The sequence below is a fragment of the Patagioenas fasciata genome, chromosome 5 (genome assembly GCF_037038585.1).
Source record: "Patagioenas fasciata isolate bPatFas1 chromosome 5, bPatFas1.hap1, whole genome shotgun sequence".
In the NCBI taxonomy this organism is placed as follows: Eukaryota; Metazoa; Chordata; class Aves; order Columbiformes; family Columbidae; genus Patagioenas; species Patagioenas fasciata.
Genome location: NC_092524.1, coordinates 23,594,990 through 23,614,395, shown reverse-complemented (window position 1 = coordinate 23,614,395; position 19,406 = coordinate 23,594,990). Strand labels below are relative to the sequence as shown.

Genomic DNA, 19,406 nt, shown 5'->3' with positions numbered 1-19,406 from the left:
TTCTCATATTTTGCAGTCTTGAGTGAAACAGGATGTAGCAGATCCAACAGCAGACAGTGACAACCCGCAGCTAGAAGTAAACTGCACTGCAATAAACTGCACAGTACTTCAGCATCTTTGAACTGAAATTGTTGCCTTTAGAACCCTCCAGATAGCAATCAGGCAAAATACCTTTAATGCTGCTTCACACTCATCATCTCAATCCAACAACAGATGATGATTTATTCAGCTAATCAACACTTGATTACTTGCTTGAGACATGAGCAACTCTAGACAGAAACTGTTGTGTACAGATGCTGCATTATTGCAGAGCCACAGGTATTTTCCTTACTTTGATAATGAACCATCTTAAACCTCTCTGCTGTTGTTAATTTACGTTAAGAGATGCCACGGCCACAACTAGCACCGTAAATTCAGTCTCTCTTGATGCACACGTGGTGAGGCACAGCATTTCAGTAAAGACTCTACATGAAAGAGTTAAAGGTAGCCATCTTTTTAACTTATTCCTGTTCTTTGAAAAACAGGTTTAAACTTCAATTTACACAGAAGAGTAGGATCGATTTTACAACACTACATAACACAAGCAGGATAGCAGCAGGATACGATCCCTTTCACCCCAAGAACTGATACAAGCCCTAATGCAATTAATGCTAACAGTTGTTCGGGGTTGGTTAGTTCCTGTTTGGATCCTACCTTATTTTCAGTTCAGTTCCCAATAGGAAAGCCATCACTACCTGCAGTCATTCAGCTGCCTCAGCACAGAAGGAAAACATCATTTGTTGGCTCACATATCTTCAACAGGGCTGTCTTTCAGAATGACATGGAGAATTTCAGTTACTCTGCTTGCTTTTTCCTACCTAGAAAAAAGCTAGTACTTGAGTACTATTTCCAATATAAAATCCACTGAACAGACAGATTAGAACACCAGAAATTCTCCAATTCAAGACAAAACAACTTTTTAATTTAAGGAGTTTTGATCCAAAACACAGTCAACTGCAGAGCATTCATTGCACCTACAAAAAGCACTTGGGTCACTCTTATCTTTGCTGCCTGTTTAACCACTCAGGTGAAAGAGTGGCTAGTCATTTACTACTAATGTAAACTCACAGAGAGTGAGCCTAAAAAGTACTTTATTTTAAAGGCAGCAATTTTTTAAGTAGTTAAATTAGTCCCATCAGAGGTGTTGTGGTTTAACCCAAGCTAGCAATACAACCACAACAGCCACTCACTCACCCCCTCCCCATCCCCCTCCAATATGGAAGGGAATCAAAAGAGAAGGGAGAAACTTGGATTGAGATAAACACAGTTTAATAAAATAACAAATACTAACACACTCCTAGTAAATATATATAAAAAAATAGAAATAAAAGATACTCAAGGCAATTCCTCACGAACTCTGTCCACACTGAGTGGCCAGTCCCAGGAAAGCAGCCCCTGGTCCCCACAGCTGATCCCAAAGGAAAAAAAAAAAAGAAAAAAAAAAAAAGAAAAAGGCAGAAAAGCCCACAGGCCTCTGCAAAACAGGAAACGCTGAAATAAATGTCCTGACCAAAACTCCCCCAGCTCTGACAAAAAGAGCAAAGAGAGGAAGAGCAACCCAGAAGGTCCTGACTCTTCTTAAATAATTAGCATGACGCTAATGGGATAGAATACTCTTACTGATCAGTCTGGATGTCAGTCAAGCTCTGCCCCATCCATGCCCCACCTCCTCGATGCCTCACACCTTTTGGTTCTCAGAACAGAGAGATCAAAAACATTAACTCTGTTCTGGGGTGTTATCCTCTTGTTCTCAAATTAAGTCCAAATAATAAGCATGCTAACTATGAAAAACAAAGGTTTCTAACTGCATAAAGGCAATTAACCCATTTTCAGTTAAACCAGTACAAGAGGTTGCCTCTAACATAGTGAACTATTACCTATGTGGGCAATATTTACATTACAGTTTACAGTAAGAGAGAAAGGACAATACTGAAGTAAAAGATCTGATGGACTCTGCTGCCCTGAAGAGTAAATTTCTTCCTTTGAAAAGGGGAAAAAGAGAAAGCACTTCAGAGTTGGACTACTATGGGTCTGTGGCCTTTACTTCTTGTCAGACAGTAAGGCGTTAAAGTAATCTTTCATGATCTAGAAGTCTATGTTTCAGTACTTCAAAATTATCTCAAAGCAGATGAGATGTCAGAAGAGAGTACAGACAATAAGCTTGTAAAACAGTAAAACAATTTATCACTAAGAGAGGTATTTTAGAAGTTACTACTCTTAAAACAACCTGAACAGTAACATCATACAAAAGGACAAATTCTAAATCAGCTGTTACACCATATAAAGTAAGCATAACTTCAAAGTTGTTAAGTTGCTCAGGATGCATTCAGGCAGGACAAAACCTCACCCTTCACAGGCTTCAGTAGCAGGGGTAACCCTCCTCAGAGGACATCACTGGGCATGATGGGCTGCAAATCCTCACCCCATCCCGGGCTACTAGCTACCTTTATCTTTTCATTTCAGTTATGCTACTGACTTCATGTAACTGCTAAACCTGTCTGTTCCCAAGCTATCCAGTCTGGCTATTTACTGACCCTCACCTAAAGGAGACCATCGAGAGGATTAAATAATTAGCACCACAAACCCTCTTGATCTCTCTGCATAAAAAGCTATCAAACATAAGTAGCTATTGCAATTGCCCTTACTCATGTGCAAATTTCTGTAATTGAGCTTCAAATGAAATATTCACCATGGTCACTGCATTATAAATCTTATAATAACTAGTAAGTATTTGGTTACTTAATAATGAGTGAAACTGAGTTTATTCCAGCTTGATATTCCACATTGGAGAGCCATCTAAGCAAGTAACAAAAAGATCAGCAGCTGGCTTACAGCATCTTCCCAATTAATGCAGACACTAACTTCATGCATTGTTTCATACTCAGCTTTGCTTCAGAATTTGATGTTTGTCATCTACCTGCAACAAATATTCCAGGTCAACCAGGAGATAACAGGAAGCAGCAAGAAAAACTGAAGAACACCTAAAAGCACTCAGTGCTCATAAACGGTGAACAGAAGTCCAGACGTCTTCTATGGATATAACTACAATACATACAACTACTTTTATAGAGGAATTTCTAGTTCTCTGCTATATATTCTAGTTATTTAGAAAAAGAAAAAAGGTGTTAATTTCATTAGCCTTTTACACAGATTATTTCTGGATTATAATTAAGACCAGGACCACTAAAGGTTGTTTTTGTATAGTTTTGTAAGACTGTTGTTTGCACAACACCTGGAAGCCTGGAATCCTAGCACATGATGATCCTTACTCCATTAACATGAATACATGAAATCTACTTTTACTGCAGCTTTTCATTGCCATGATCCAGGGTAGGTCTGGTAGACAGATTCTCTCTTCCTTAGTTCTGTCCCCACTGTTAGATTTTCTCCTTCCATATAGAAACCTCCCCTGTCATTAAATAGTCAATTAAAAAAAAGATGACCTACTTATTGGTTTCCTCACAGACACACACTTTCTCCACAGATACTTAAAAGGCACTAGATAGAGGTGTAGTATAAGGCAGGGCACTGCAAAACTCAACTGCTAGTCCTGTTTATAGAGAGTTAAATTCTAAGACCATACTCTCAAAAAAATCCCACGTGCCCTACACTTCCACCATTTCACATATATTTTAGGAGGAACACAGCTTTAAAGTATTTGAGCTGCTGTAATTACACTAGCTATTCTAATTTATTGCCTTTATCTTGTTCCTTGTGCCTGTATTGTCCTCATTTATGCTCATACGTGATTACAGAGCACGTTAAGTCAGTCAGTATTTGATGGCTAGCTTGGTTATTTGCTATCAACCATTCTGCTATTTTTGGACATATTCATTTACAGCAGAGGCTTGTCACCATATCTATAACTGCACAGAGACAATGGCCAAAGTCCACAGCCACCTAAAACTCTGGTGAGTACCATGAAACATGTCACAGCCACTCCACACTTCCCAAAGTAGCAGATACACATTTGATGAACTAAAGAATACAAGCTCAGCTCTAATAATTTTAAATGGTGTTAGAATTATAAGGCAAAATCTGCGAAACACAGAATCACAGAATATTAGGGATTGGAAGGGACCTCAAAAGACCATCTAGTCCAATCCCCCTTCCGGAGCAGGAACACCTAGATGAGGCTACAGAGAATGTGTCCAGGTGGGTTCTGAATGTCTCCAGAGAAGGAGACTCCACAACCCCGCTGGGCACCCTGTTCCAGTGCTCTGTCACCTTTAAAGCAGTTTCCCCTCATGTTTATATGGAACTTCCTATGTTTCAGTCTATGCTCATTGCCCCTCATCCTATCGTTGGGCACCACTGAAAAGAGTATGGTCCCATCCTCTTGACTCCCACCCTTCAGATATTTGTAAGCATAAATAAGATCTCCTCTCAGCCTTCTCTTCTTCAGGCTGAACAGACCCAGCCCTCTCAGGCTTTCCTCATAAGAAGGATGTTTCAGACCCCTAATAATCTTCGTAGCCCTCCACTGCACTCTCTCCAGTAATTCCTTGTCTTTCTTAAACTGGGGAGCCCAGAACCTAGACACAGTACTCAAGATGTGGCCTCACCAGGGCAGAGTAGTGGGGGAGAATAACCTCCCCCAACCTGCTGGTTTTACTCTTCTTAATGCACCCCAGGATACCTTTGGCCTTCTTGGCTCATGGTCAACCTGTTGTCTACTGGGACTCCCAAGTCCTTTTCTGTAAAGCTGCTTTCCAGCAGGTCAATCCCTAACCTATGCTGGTGCATGGGGTTATTCCTACCTAGGTGCAGAACCCTACACTTGCCCTTGTTGAATTTCATCAGGTTCTCCTCTGCCCAGGTATCACTGAATGGCAGTTTTCTGCTGTATGAACCACTCCTCCCAGTTTCCTATAATCAGCAAACTCAGTCTCTGCATCCAGGTCATTGCTGAATAGGTTAAACAAGACTGGACCTAGTACTAAACCTTGGGTATCCCATGAGCTACAGGCCTCCAACTAGACTGCACTGTTGATCACAACCCTCTGAGCTCTGCCATGCAGACAGCTGTCACTCCATTTCACTGCCCACTCATCTAACCTACACTTTCTTAGTTTGCCTATGAGGTTGCTGTGTGCCACAGTGTCAAAAGCCTTGCTGAAATCGTCACAGAAGGCTATCAGGTTGGTTAAGTTGATTTCCCCTTGGTGAATCCATGCTGAATACTCCTGATAACTTTTCCTCTACATGCTTGGAGATGACATTCAGAGTAAGTTTTTCCATTACCTTTTCAGGGATGGAGGTGAGGCTGACTGGCCTGTAGTGTCCTGGGTCATCATTCTTGCCCTTTTTGACAATTGGACTGACGTTGGCTTTCTTCCTGTCGTCAGTCACCTCTCCTGTTCTTTGCGATCTTTCAGAGATGATGGAGAGCAGCTTAGCGATAACATCTGCCAACTCTCTCAGCACTTGTGGGTGCACCCCATCAGGGCCCGTGGATTTGTGGATGTCCAACTTGTGTAAATGATCTCTAACCTGGTCCTCCTCAACCAAGGGAAAGTCTTCCTTTCTCCAGACATTCTCTCTTACCTCTTACATTGGAGAAACTTGAAAATCGTTACAGTGGGCTGTATTTTCAGACGACAATATATTTCTAACCAAGTCTAAATCCCCACCAGTCCAGTGTCAATGAAGAATAAGTGTGCAGATACAAACACTTTACAGAATCACAGAATGTTAGGGATTGGAAGGGACCTCAAAAGCTCATCTAGTCCAATCTCCCTGCCAGAGCAGGAACGCCCAGATGATGTTACACAGGAATGTGTCCAGGCGGGTTTTGAATGTCTCCAGAGAATGAGACTCCACAACCCCCTGGGCAGCCTGTTCCAGTGCTCTGCCACCCTCACTGAGAAGAGGTTTCTTCTCAAATTTAAGTGGAACCTCTTGTGTTCCAGTTCGAACCCATTACCCCTTGTTCTATCATTGGCTGTCACAGAGAAGAGCCTGGCTCCATCCTTGTGACACTCACCCTTTATATATTTGAAAAAAAAAAAAATTAATGAAGTCACCCCTCAGTCTTCTCTTCTCCAGGCTAAAGAGCCCCAGCTCCCTCAGCCTTTCCTCATAAGGGAGATGTTCCACTCCCTTAATCATCTTTGTTGCCCTACGCTGGACTCTCTCCAGCAGTTCCCTGTCCTTCTTGAACTGACGGGCCCAGAACTGGACACAATATTTCAGATGTGGTCTCACCAGTGCGGAGTAGAGGGGAAGGAGAACCTCTCTCGACCTACTAACCACCCCTCTTCTAGTATACCCCAGGATGCCATTGGCCTTCCTGGCCACAAGGGCACAGTGCTGGCTCATGGTCATCCTGCTGTCCACCAGGACCCCCAGGTCCCTTTCCCCTACACTGCTCTCTAATACGTCATTCCCCAACTTATACTGGACCATGGGGTTGTTCCTACCCAGATGTAAGACTCTACACTTTCTCTTGTTATATTTCATTAAATTTTTCCCTGCCCAACTCTCCAGCCTGTCCAGGTCTTGCTGGATGGGGGCACGGCCTTCTGGCATATCAGCCACTTCTCCCAGCTTGGTGTCATCGCCAAACTTGCTGACAGTGCACTCTATTCCGTCATCCAAATAATTGATGAATATATTGAATAATACAATCCCCCGTCCTCCTCAGGACTGCTTCCGGCAGAGTAGACAAAGACGGCATACAGTAACTGCCTTCTCTGTGTCTTCTGTCACCAGGGCACCCACCTCGTTCATCAGTGGGCCTACATTGCCTCTGCTGTTAGTTTTATCTGCCATGTATTGGAAAAAGCTCTTCCTGTTGTCCTTGACCCCTCTCACCAGGTATAATTCTAGGGAGGCCTTAGCTTTCCTAGTTGCCTCCCTACACCCTCTGACAACAGCCTTATATTGTCCCCAAGTGGCCAGCCCCTCCTTCCATGATCTATAAGCTCTTCTCTTCCACTTGAGCTTACCCAGCAGCTCCTTGTTTAACCATGCAGATCTCCTGGCTCCCTTCCTTGACTTACTATATGTCAGGATGCTCTGATCTTGTGCCCGGTAGAAGCAGTCCCTGAACACTAACCAACTATCTTGGGCCCCTTTACCTGCAAGCAGCCTTGCCCATGGAATTTCCCCTAGCAATTGCCTGAAAAGGCCAGAGTTTGCCCTGCTGAAGTCCAGGGTTGCAATTCTGCTTGCTATCCTATTCCTGCCACATGAGATCCTGAACTTCACCATCTCATGGTTGCTGCAACCAAGGCAGCCCTCAACCTTTACCGCTTCAACCAGACCCTCCTTGTTAGTGAGGATGAGGTCCAGCAGTGCACCTCTTCTAGTCGGCTCCTCCACCCTTTGCATCAGAAAGTTATCATCAAGGCACTGGAGGAAACTCCTGGACTGTGGCTGGCCAAGTAGTCCTTCCAGCAAACATCAGGGAAGTTAAAATCCCCCACCACAACCAGGGCCTGTGATTGTTGGGCTGCTCTCATCTGTCTGTAGAAGGCCTCATCAATTTCCTCACACTGATCTGGTGGCCTAAAATAGACGCCCCCGATAGTATCACCCTTGCCAGCCTGCCCCTTAATTTTCACCCACAGACTCTCAACTTGCTCCTCATCCGTGCCTGGACAATACTCAATACATTGTAGTTGTTCTCTCACATAAGGAGTGACTCCACCACCATGCCTGGCTGGCCTGTCTTTCCTGAATAGGACATAGCCATCCATGACCACATTCCAGTCATGTGTGCTGTCCCACCATGTCTCTGTAATTGCCACTAGGTCATAATCTCCTGCCCTAACACAGGTTATTCCTGCTTATTCCCCATGCTGCACGCATGGGTGTACAGGCATTTCAGAGAGCGAGCTGAGCACACCGATTTCACCTCAGGGATATGGGGGGCCTCCCAGCCCTCATCAACTCTAGAGTGATGCGCTACTGATGCAAGCCCAGCTACAAGCCCATCCCCCTTTGAGTCCAGTTTAAAGCTCTCGAAATGATCCCTGCTAATTCCTGTCCCAGCATCCTTTTGCCCCTGTGAGATAAACCTTTCCCACGTACAACTGTTTGGATTGGTGTCTTGTAAAACCAGCTGGTATCAAAGTATCCAAAGCCCTGCCTGTAGCACTAGTCCTGTAGTCAATAGTTTAGGGACTGGATTTTTCAATTCCCTCCCATGTCATCACCCAGAACTGGAAGGAGGGAAGATAAAAATCACTTGAGCCCCAGACTCTAACCATCTGTCCCAAGGCCCTGAAATCTTTTTTCATTCCCCTCAGACTGTGGGATACAGCTTCCTCCCCATCTGTCTGGAAGATGAGCAGTGGGTAGTAGTCTGTTGGGTGCACCAGGTTGGGGAGCATCCTGGTGATGTCCCTGATCTGGGCTCCAGGTAGACTGCACACTTCCCTACAATGAGGGTCAGCTCTGCAGATTGGGCCCTCTGTCCCTCTCAGAAGAGAATTGCCTACTACAATTACCCTTCTTTCTTTCTTATCTGAGGTGGTCTTGAGGCATGGGGTCAACTGCCTCTTTCTTATGTGACCTAGTAGGTGGGCCTTGCACCACATCCTCACCTACCTCCTCTTCAAGATCCAGGGCCTCAAACCTATTACAGAGGGGCACCTGGGGAAGCAAAGCAGGTAGGGAGGGATGTTGCCCACAGCCCTGAAATGGAACTAGCTTCCAACCCTTGTCATCTTTTCTGTCCCCTACCTCTGCCCAACAGCGACAGGGCAGGGGCTGTCTCAGGTCTTCTCCCTCTGCTCGACAGGGCAAGGGGTTCACCACCTTTTGGGGACTATCCCCCTGGAGCCTCCCTGAGTGGCACGCCAGGGAGTTACTCCACCAGTCAGTTTCCTTTTCACACTCCCTGATGGCCCTCAGTGTCTTGATCTCCTCCTTAAGCTTTGCAACCACTTAGAGCAGATCTTGCACCTGCTCAGACCTCACACAGGTGGGATGCTGGCCATCGTCATCCAGCAGCAGCAGGCTCTGGCACTCCCTGCACCCAGAGACCTGAATAGCCACAGTTCGGGGCAGACAGTCTGTCTGAGTTGCTACAGTCTTCTTCAGACAAGCTCTCTTTCTGGTCGAGACCATGGTCAGCAACCGTATAAAACAGTGGCAACAGGTGAGAGTCTAACTAGCAAAAGGTGACAACCTCTACACCCTAGTGCACGAGTTACCACACCCGCTGCTGCAGCACAGCGTGGGTGCTACTCACCCACATCACAAGCCAATTGCCCCTTCCAGCACCTGGTGGGCAGCGACGCCCCATAGGCCTTTTCAAGACACCGGGCGGGCAGGGGAGTGATCACCCTCGCTGCGGTAACGCCCACTCCATGTCAGCTGCTCTCCCAAGGGCTGCCAGGAGCTTCCAGGTCTCTCGAGAATGACAGTGCCCAATTGAGAGAAAAACAACCTCAAAAAAAGGCTTCTCTGTACCTCAAAGATTTCACTTAATCGGGACCCGCCAAGCTGCCTCAGATCAGCTGATCTCAGGAACTGAGTCTTAGTTGTGCCCCATCTCCTACCCCCTCACTCCACCTCCTGATGACAGGAGAAGATTCATAGTCTTTTGAGACTACAAAGCATTTATATAAAATTCTGTGTGCCTTTAGATAGTTTAAATGGAACTGAAAAGCTACCCAACATAAAAAAGATAGACACACAGTGTGGAATGTGACAAAATAGGGCATTTTTATCATACAGAAACATACAGTTCAAACTCTACAGGGTAAAATCAAAAACATGGTTAGGAGACACATAAGAGAAGATGAAATTAAGGATTAATATGCCAATATATCAACAATGAACAAGTAATTACAGCATTATCTCAAATATTATTCTACTAACCTGCCAAAACCAGTTAAAAATGCTTCCAAAACCAACAGCAGAAGTATGGTTACAGCCATAAAAACACAGATCATTCACAATACACATTGACCATTTTAATGAAGCAATTCCTTTAATTAAGACATTCTACCCCATAGAGAAGACTTGCTCATAAAGACTCTGTATGAAGGACAAACAGGGCAAGATCTGATGATGATGGATTGGTGGTGATGAAATGAGCTTTTTTCTACCACAGTTCCAGATGTTCCTACAGAGGTCAGCTCTTGCTAGCCAGTGCAGAAGTGTGTTGACAACACATTCTTACAAGCATGGATGATGTTCTGTTCCTCTGACATCTATATACTCCAATCACATAGCCCTTAGCATTGACTCAAAAACCTGCTTTACCTTCACGTTTGTATTGAATGGGCAACAGTGGCAACTGGTAACAGAAACATTTGAGAGACAGAAGTTCCTAACACAAGAACACACTGCTCCAAGGCTATCCTTGCATAGGTTTTTTTTCCAGACCACGGTCTGCAGTCTTTAGCCCTTGGATTAACACAGTTAGTCACTATATTCACTGTGTGCCACTTTTTGCTCACAGCTGAACACACAAACTTGGCACTTAAGAAATGGCTCTCAGAAGAGCGATAAAGGAAAATCTAGACTTCTGGGTATTTGGTATGTTTAATTCTGGCTGCTGTCATGCCAGGCACTTAGTACAGATGATGTGCCATGCTCTGAATCTGCACCATCTGCTGCTCATTAGCTGACAAAGGCGGCAACATGCCATCTCTCCATAAGCTCTTGCTCATTAGCTGACAAAAGCTTTTTGCAGTGTTCACATTGTTCTTTCTGTAATAATCTAATATAAAGATCTACAAACAGCAAAGAAAAGAGGAAACAAAGATGACAGAGTAAATTATGAGTTTAGCTACATTAGCACACTCTTAACTCTCAAGGAGAGAATCCTTCCAACAGCTGGGTGAAGGTCTTGGCCCCAAAGGAGTATCTCAGCAGGCAGGTATAAAGGTCCGCACTAAAGATAATCCATTTACCTCAAATGTTTTGAAATGTGCAAGCACACATTTCTAGGCTCTTTCCATTCAGGTTCTCCATTTTGGATCTTCCATATCTGTTAACAGACAGAGAACAGAGTAGCTGACTGCATGCAGCTCCCACCTTGACCAGTGCAAGCACTAACCCCAGATATATATGCCTGGTATGCAACCAGCACCTATAAGCTCCACAGGAAAGTCCTATTAGTAAAGATTCTGCATGTGTGAAGAGAAGCCTTTCACTATAAATCACCTACACCGCTAAAAAGCAGTAGTAGTCATTAAAAGTCCACTAACATTTAAAAGAAACCTGCATGACAGTTATTGGACTACAGAGGCTGATGAGCAGACCAACAGACAAGAACCAGCACAGCTGGGGGAATGAACTACAAAAGGTTGCTCCATTTTGGGAGATGCACTGATGACAGCAGATTACTCAAACTATAGAGAACCAGAAAAACTCACAAAACATTTGCACAGCTATGGTCAATTAATTCTTTTTCAAGCTCAACTAGTGGCTTGGAGGAAAACTGCTTCAAGGAGAAGCAATTCTTATTTATGATAATGAGAAGGCATTGTCTCAGCTTATTCCCTCCCTATTATGTCTTTTTTCAACCCTCCTTTCCAGATAAATCCAGGTAAAATTTTTCTGTTGTCACATCACCATGACAGAAGGCAAGAGTAGAAGAATGTACTGGCATGGGAAGTGTTAAACCGATCACAGGTCAAAGCACAGAGGAAGCAAGGAAGATGACAGATGGTATGGATTCTGACAAATGTGAGAAATGAAGAAAAAGCCCCCAAACAAAGTGACACAGTTAACAAGAGATGATCCTGCAAATCAGGAGACAGAAAAGGGACAAAAGGAAGAGAGGGAAGAGATAAGGCAAAAATGGACAAGGTGCAGGTAATTCTGCTTTGCATCTTATTTCCCCCTTACAGCCAGACAAGCACTTCTCACTCACTGGCTGCAGAAAATGAAAACCAGATCATAAGCTTTAAATTTTCCTGCTGGAAGGAAGACAAACAGGATGAGATGCTACAACAATGGAATTAATGAAAGATTGTTGGGCATCCACATTCAACTGAAAGACAATCCGAAAGAAAAAGAAAGACTTTGCACATAACCACACACGTGTGCATGAAATTTCTTCAGTCAGCATACTAAAACACAGCATACTTCACAGAAATACCAGTCCAACGTACCAAATGAATCCTGTAACCAAACTCCTATTCACACATAAACACTTTAAAGCAAGGTTAAAGCCTTTCAGTGTGAACTAGTTAGTCGATGAGGAATCACAGACAAAGAAGCTTAAAGCACGGCTCAGAGTAGTAACACACTAGGCACTCAGCCATCTCCTGCTGCTAATGCAACTCCTATGGCTTTGTCTTCACCATCAACAGCTCAGCTAATGCAAAGCAACATCACAACAGAAAACAAAGGACTTCAATTTTGCTGCAAGGTAACTTTTAGTAAGTAGAGACCTATTCTGATAACAGAAAGGTAACAAAAGTCTAGCTTAAAACAATTAAAAAATCAAAAAGTTTTATACCTATATCTATACATACACACTCCAACTCTTGCAATGCTGGCATGACACTTTGAAGCATGGCTGGCCTCCCTGGAGTTGTCTGACACAAATAACACAAGACACACTGGCATAATTACACAACCAGATGTGACACACACATGCATATTTTGAATGTCAACTGTTGTTTCTTTTCAGCTGCTGTTTCTGCAGCCAAGAAGAAAAATCTCTGGGCTCCTACATTCCCTTCTCCCACTCACTAAGGCCAGAGGATCTGCTTGGTTCATCTTCTGTCTCATCACTGGAAACTGATCATGTACTAGAAAAAAATTTTCCCAGGTTCCATATTCAAACCCTGGAAGAGGTGTCCAGTGGGGCTGTGGATTCTCCATCCTTGGAAATGTGCAAAATTTGACTAGACCAGGCTCTGAGGAACCCTAATCTAAGTTAGTCCTTCTCTGAGGAGATAGCTGGAACAAATGAACTCCAGAGTCCTTTCCAACTTAGAGTAATCTAGAAGCCTATCTTTACAGATTGACACAAACTGGAAGAGGGAGAAGAGACAACTGATTTTTCTTCTTCCTTTGCCCCTCTCAGACAAGACACTAGGGCTGCCTTTCAGTGCCTTAACTCTGAGCTAGAAACTCCTCTAACACCAGATTCGGGCTGTACAAGCCCATCCAAATTTTGATTATTTTCTCATCCAAAGTCTGGTTGGTAACACTATAGCAGTACACCATAAGAATAGGATCATTTTCAAAATTCATCAAAAGAGCTAATCAGACTTCTTTAGCAACACGCATTGTATGTATATACTCATCTAAGTGACTGAATTGGCACTCCGAGGCTATTAGCAAGGTTAGTTGATTAGCAGGAGTCAAAAGGGATTGTTTTCTGGGTTAGAAGGACCATCCATCCTTGAGACAGTAAGCCAACTTCCTCAATTTAGGCATAAATCAACAATTAAGAATGCAAACCCTTCCCGGCCTCCAGTGACTCCTCTCACACCTCATATCTCTACCATGGTGCACAGACTGTAGCTACACAGGCATATTCAGCATCTCACAGACACAGTGGCTGGTTAATTAGACATGCTTCTCATGGCAACACATAAAGAGTTAAAAGCTGCCTACTAGAATGGAGAGGATGGAGCTGCAGAACAGGAAGGCTGAAGCTCTCCAGATGCATTAGAGCAGGGGTGTCAAACTCATTTTCACTGGGGAGTAGTAGCATTTATACAGTCCTAAAATTACATTTGCCCCTTTGAAGGCAACCACAAGGCTGATGTGGCCCCCAGTGAAAATGAGTTTGACACCCCTGTATTAGAGAATGTTATTTTTGTTTGTTTGGAGATTCAAATGAGGAATATCTCTATTCTGTTTTGGCTTCTCTGACTAGTTAACAGCAGGCCAGCACAGGATATGAAACCTCTGCTTACCCTGTTGTCTCTTTTCCATGCTAACTTTACATTTATGAAGGTGATCAGATAGCAGATAGATGTATAGAAGAGGAAAGAAGTGTCTAATTATCTCTGTTAATTTGGGCAGGATCAAAAGGATGCTCATCCAGAAAACTGTTAACCAACCAAGTGAGCTGGGAGTATTTAAATAAAAAACTAAACAAAAGACAATTCTGCAAAATCTGAAATTCATAGTTGCAGCATAGCCTAGATCACTGAGGTTTATTTAATTCTGTCATGACAAGAACAACTCTTAAGAACTGTAATTTTGCAGCTATTTATTTATATTTTATTGTCAGTTACCATGTCCATTACTGCCTGCAATTCACTAGATCTGACTGATTTTGGTAAGGAAATTTTTGAACACAGAGTCACAAAGTGTATTTTCCTGTTACTGATTCATGGGTAAATATCCGGCCCAACTTTCATTAAGAAAATCTTCATTAAGGTTAATTAAAATCTTCATTAAGATTTTCCAAGCACATCAGGTGAAACAAAATTCATGCAAGGCAGACGATGACAATACTCTCAGAGACAGAAAACATCCTCGTTCGTATCCTACATATACAGAGAAGTGCCATCATTCAGCTTGTTTTAAGAAGTCGAAACAGCACACCAAAAGAATTGCTAGCAGCACACTCAGGAGTTGGGTAATGAGGAACCTGAGCGTCACACAACTGCTGTCATCAGAAATATTTCACCAAAAAGGTACAGGTTAAACTTTGGACATCTTCTGTTCTTGCCAAAGCTCCCACTAACAAATTCTGCTAGGGTTTAAACAGAACTGCATGACAATGATCAATCCTTACAATAGAGCCATCCTTTCCTAAGATGTTAAAATCTAAGCAAGAAAAATTAACTCATCTTCAATGTTGCAACATAAGCCTGATGCTTCATAAAGACTGCAAAACATCAGTTATTTTATACAGATACTTTTAATGCCTTAGAAAGGGAGAAAAGCTCACCAATTTAAATCAGAACTACGTGTGGAGATATCCACAGCACAGTTATTGAAGCCTCCTTATTTTAAAAGGGGTAGATAAATGGGGCTAAAGAAGAGGCATCAAGTTAAATAAGCAAGAGTATTTAATGGAACATGGTATTTCTAGTCAGCTAATTTGGAAGAAGCTATTTTTCCTTCTGCTCCATAAGCAAATCTAATCACGTCTTTAAGTGTCCTGGGAAATGTAAGCTTCTTATAATTCAGTTTAAGTTTAATGAAAACATCCATAAAGTATAAATGTAAAGGAGAAACATTTGTCAGACAAAAAGGAGTCACTTCTCAGAAATTTCTCAGTTGCTCTAGAATCGCATGAAATTTGAGGGTTTTTTCTCTCCTAACTAGATTTCAAATCATAGCATTATGCTGCAGCATAATCTAGCAGTCTGGGTAAAACATGTAGGTCAGAAAGTTTCATGCTAACTAATGGGTGAATAACATTAACTAAAGCTTAATTAATGCTAACAAAACAATGAAATCACAGAGGAGAACCAGATGAGACTTTTTTTTTAGCTCTCTAGAACTGGGAGTTCTGTAGGGAGGATTGAAACATGTAAACATTATTAGTCAATTCATTTGATTTATTTTCCAGAAAGCTAATATTAAAGTTGAAAAGGGTTAAGAATTACATTTTGACAGGAGAGAACAGAAATAACAGGATACAGTCAGCAATTTCTAAATGAAACGAACTAATTTTGATGGTAGTGGAAACCAACTTACAGCACTAGGCCAGCATGTTGAAGCAGTATAGACAGGATCCCTAAAAGTTCACAGAGCATCACTCTTCCACTGGACGAATCACAAGTCAAGTCTGTTTCAATTTATCCATCCATGAATAGGAGTTTAGCAACCTGATACCAACTGCTGTACTAAAATCAGACAGTCTGAAGAACCTTAACGTTTCTTACTGTATCCCTTAAGGATATAGTAAGGAAGGCTGTACATTTTTTCCAACAATAGCTAAATTAAGAAACTGGTAGTAGCTTTGTTACTTACCTAATATACACTATAGAACACACCAGTAATGCTACCTAACCAAGCCTTATGATATTAGGGTCACTTACGGCATTCCTTCTCATCACTGTCATCAAAACAATCCGGCAGCCCATCACACTGCCAGGCTCCTGGGATACAGCGCCCGTTACTGCACATGAAGTTTCCAGGAATGTTGCATTCATTTGTGAAGTTATTCCCAGGCAACAGCTGGCTCACTGTAACAAACAAAAAACAGGGAAGTTTACAGGAGATTTTTAAAAAGGCAGCAAAAGCAGGCAGCGAGCAAGCTGTTTATCAGTGGCTGAATGAAGATGAGACAAATGGTATCTTGGCCCTGGATATTTTGTCATTATCCTTATCAGTATTTTTAGTATGATACTTGGTAGCACTTTTTTCCTAAAACACTCCCCACTTCACATATTTCTTTCTTGCTATTTTCTTTATAGAAACATATGTGCAGCCTTCTATGTACCCTTAGGTCAAAGCAAAGTTTGCTAAAAAATAACCCACAACCCACCAAACAAAAAACTCTCCTTCACATGGCTGATTTAAACACAAGTAAAACTGATGAGGCTACAAGAACCCAACTCAATACTCTCATGCCTTTGTCAGATCAGTAGTTAGCTTGCAGAATAGTTTTGTTGTTTGCCAATGGCTAGGAACTAAGTAAAACATTAATTCATACTAGGTTTTCAATTAAGTTTTAAGAGTATTGCTGCTGATCAAAGTTAGAATTGAGCTTCTTGGTGTTAATATATTCCCTGGCATACAATCTATCCACTATGACAGTTGACACACTGTGAGTCTGCCGAGTGGAGGGGGTTTAGTAGCTGGGTACTGGAGATCAAGATAACAGTGCAAGAAGGAAACCTAGAGATGTGCCTTCAAGGTTAAACACAGATCCACTCAGTCATTTTAATCTACCATGTTTCCCACTTTGTGTATTGTTTTTGGAATGCAGGTATCACAGAAACACAAACTTCAGTGAAGGAAGACAATGATATTCAATAGTTTTAATAAGTACCAAAACAGTTATGTCAGGTGGTCGAGCTAGGGGGAAGCTGCAAGACAAGGCAGAGAACGAAAGAATATCCTTTCCCCTCATCTTCCTCTGTCATGTTCCAGACTAGTCACAGGCACCGTGCACTTTTCCAGGTAAAAAACAGAAATAAAACCTTTGCACATAAGGGCCAAGTTGTCACAAAAATATGCCCCCTCTGCATGCCCACATATTGTCATGATTCAAAATCAGGAAGAACAAACTAAGCTCATGCACAGCTTTATTATTTACTATAATTTACCTGTTTTGATTATAATTGCACTCCCTGGGGGAGTGGCAGAGCTGCAGTTAGTTCCATCCATTGTCTACCCTACACCAGCTTGCTTCATGTTCCTGTGAGTCCAAATCCTTCCCCTCCCCAGGAAGGCCTGAGCTCCAGGGGTGAGAAGAACTACTACAATCACAGCATGGCAAGTGCCCCACTCTTCAATGCTGCATGGGGCACACAGCACACCACACCTGCTAGGACCAGGAGTTTCAGAGAAGACCTTTTCCTAGCTCATTACTGCAGTCCCAAGGAAGAACCTGCTCCATACAGGCATCTTTGGAGAACTTATCTGCCAAAGAAACAAGCCTTTAAGCATGAGGTTTTCTGGAAACTCCCAAACCAGCCAAATGCAGATGGCTCTCTTCCTCCCCTACAACATAGCAAAATGCTGCATCCCTGACACAAGCAAAACTGCTAACATCACTGTTTCAAACAACATGATAGGAATGCTTCAGGGTGGTATTTTTTTTAATGCCCCAAACAATATTATTTCCTCTCAAGTGTTATTTCGTGCAAATGGGTGACTCTCCTGGGGGCATTCTAAGAATCTGCCAGCACAGAGCAGATGCCTTAGTGGAAATTTGCTCTGAGCTGTTAAAAGACAAGGTAGTTCAGAAAAGTGGGGAATACAAGGTCTTCTGAGCCAAATGGGGCAATCTCAGCCACTGGCCACATACCCAGAACCACCTGCAACTCTCCTGCTGTAGCACCCTGAAGAAAGAAAGTGACAGCCAGCAAAATCTAAGCCTAGGCTATGCAGCTGGCAATTTTATGTCTTCTTGCTTTTAGCAGTTCCATTCAAACCTCAATTCCACTCCCTGCATCACTGCTTTTCTTATCCAAGAAGACTGGGTTTGGTCTACATACTGCAATGAGAAAAGGCTACAACCAGAAGAAGCTCAGCTCCAGCCCACTAAGGCATGGCCTTCACTGCTCCCAGCAGCTGCCAGGGAAATGCCATACCCAACTCTACTTCATGCCTGAGTCCCTAAATCTAAATCAGTTATAGGAACAGTTTGTCCTTTGCTAGTCCTGCCACAAAACACTGAACAGACATGGTGCTGCCAATAACCAGCCCTCGGTCAGTACAGCCTTACAGAATCACTGTTAATTAAGTTCTGCAGTTCTGTGTTCAACCAGTAAGGGGTTTTGTGCTGGCTCTGGCTGGGATTGAGTTAATTTTCTTTATAGTAGCTGGTATGAGGCTATGCCTTGGATTTGTGCTGAAAACAGCATTAAAAATATAGGGATGTTTTTGTCAGTGTTGAGCAGTGCTACCACAGAGTCAAGGCCTTTTCTGCTCCCACACCACCCCAGCAGTGAGTAGGCTGGGGGTGCACAAGAAGCTGGGAAGAGACACATCTGGAATAGCTGATTTCAACTGACCAAAGAAGTGGAAGAGATCATCCTGAGTGACACCACACAGCACATGCAAGAAAAACAAGCGATCAGGTCCAGTCAACATGGGTTTATGAAAGGCAGGTCCTGTGTGACCAGCCTGATCTCCTTCTACAACAAGGTGACCCATCTAGTAGATGAGGGAAAAGCTGTGGATGTTGTGTACTTACACTTCAGTAAAGCCTTTGACACTGTATCAGCAGGTCATGGCCTGGGTGGGTGTGCTCTGAGATGGATGAAGAAGTGGCTAGATGGCTGGGCCCAAAGAGTTGGTGGCAGCAGGTTACAAGTGGTATTCCCCAGGGCTCAGTATTAGGGCCAGTTCTATTTAATGTCTTTATCAATGATCTAGATGAGTGGATTGAGTGCACCCTTAGTAACTTTGCAGATGACATCAAGTTGGGTGGGAGGGTTGATCTGCTGGAGGAAAGCCATACAGAGGGATCTGGATCAGCTGAATTGTTGGGCTGAGGCCAGTTGTATGAGGTTTAACAAGGCCAAGTGACAAGTCCTGCACTTAGGTCACAACAATGCCATGCAATGCTATTGGCTTGGGGAAGAGTGGTTGGAAAGCTGCCTGATGGAAAAGGACCTGGGGGTGTTGATTGACAGCTGGCTGAATATGAGCCAGCAGCATGCCCAGGTAGACAAAAAGGCCAACAGAATCCTGGCTTTTATCAGGAATAGTGTGGCCAGCAGGACTGGAGAAGTGATTGTGCCACTATACTTGGCACTGGTGAGGCCCCACCTTGAATCCTGTGTTCAGTTTTGGGCCCCTCA

The 19,406-nt window shown here is 43.1% G+C and overlaps 1 protein-coding gene across 6 annotated transcripts in view; it reads right to left on the bottom strand.

Annotated features, from left to right (window-relative positions):
* The window catches only part of LDLRAD3 (low density lipoprotein receptor class A domain containing 3), a 112,191-nt gene that overhangs the window by 58,584 nt on the left and 34,201 nt on the right, over positions 1-19,406 (bottom strand). For all 6 annotated transcript variants that reach the window (XR_011739320.1, XM_065839510.2, XM_071809093.1 and 3 more), the window contains exon 2: positions 15,969-16,115. Coding sequence is in view for 5 of the 6 variants with exons in the window: in XM_065839510.2 (XP_065695582.1) it covers positions 15,969-16,115 (147 nt within the window). In the remaining variant the exon portion in view is untranslated. The remainder of the gene's footprint in view (positions 1-15,968; positions 16,116-19,406) is intronic.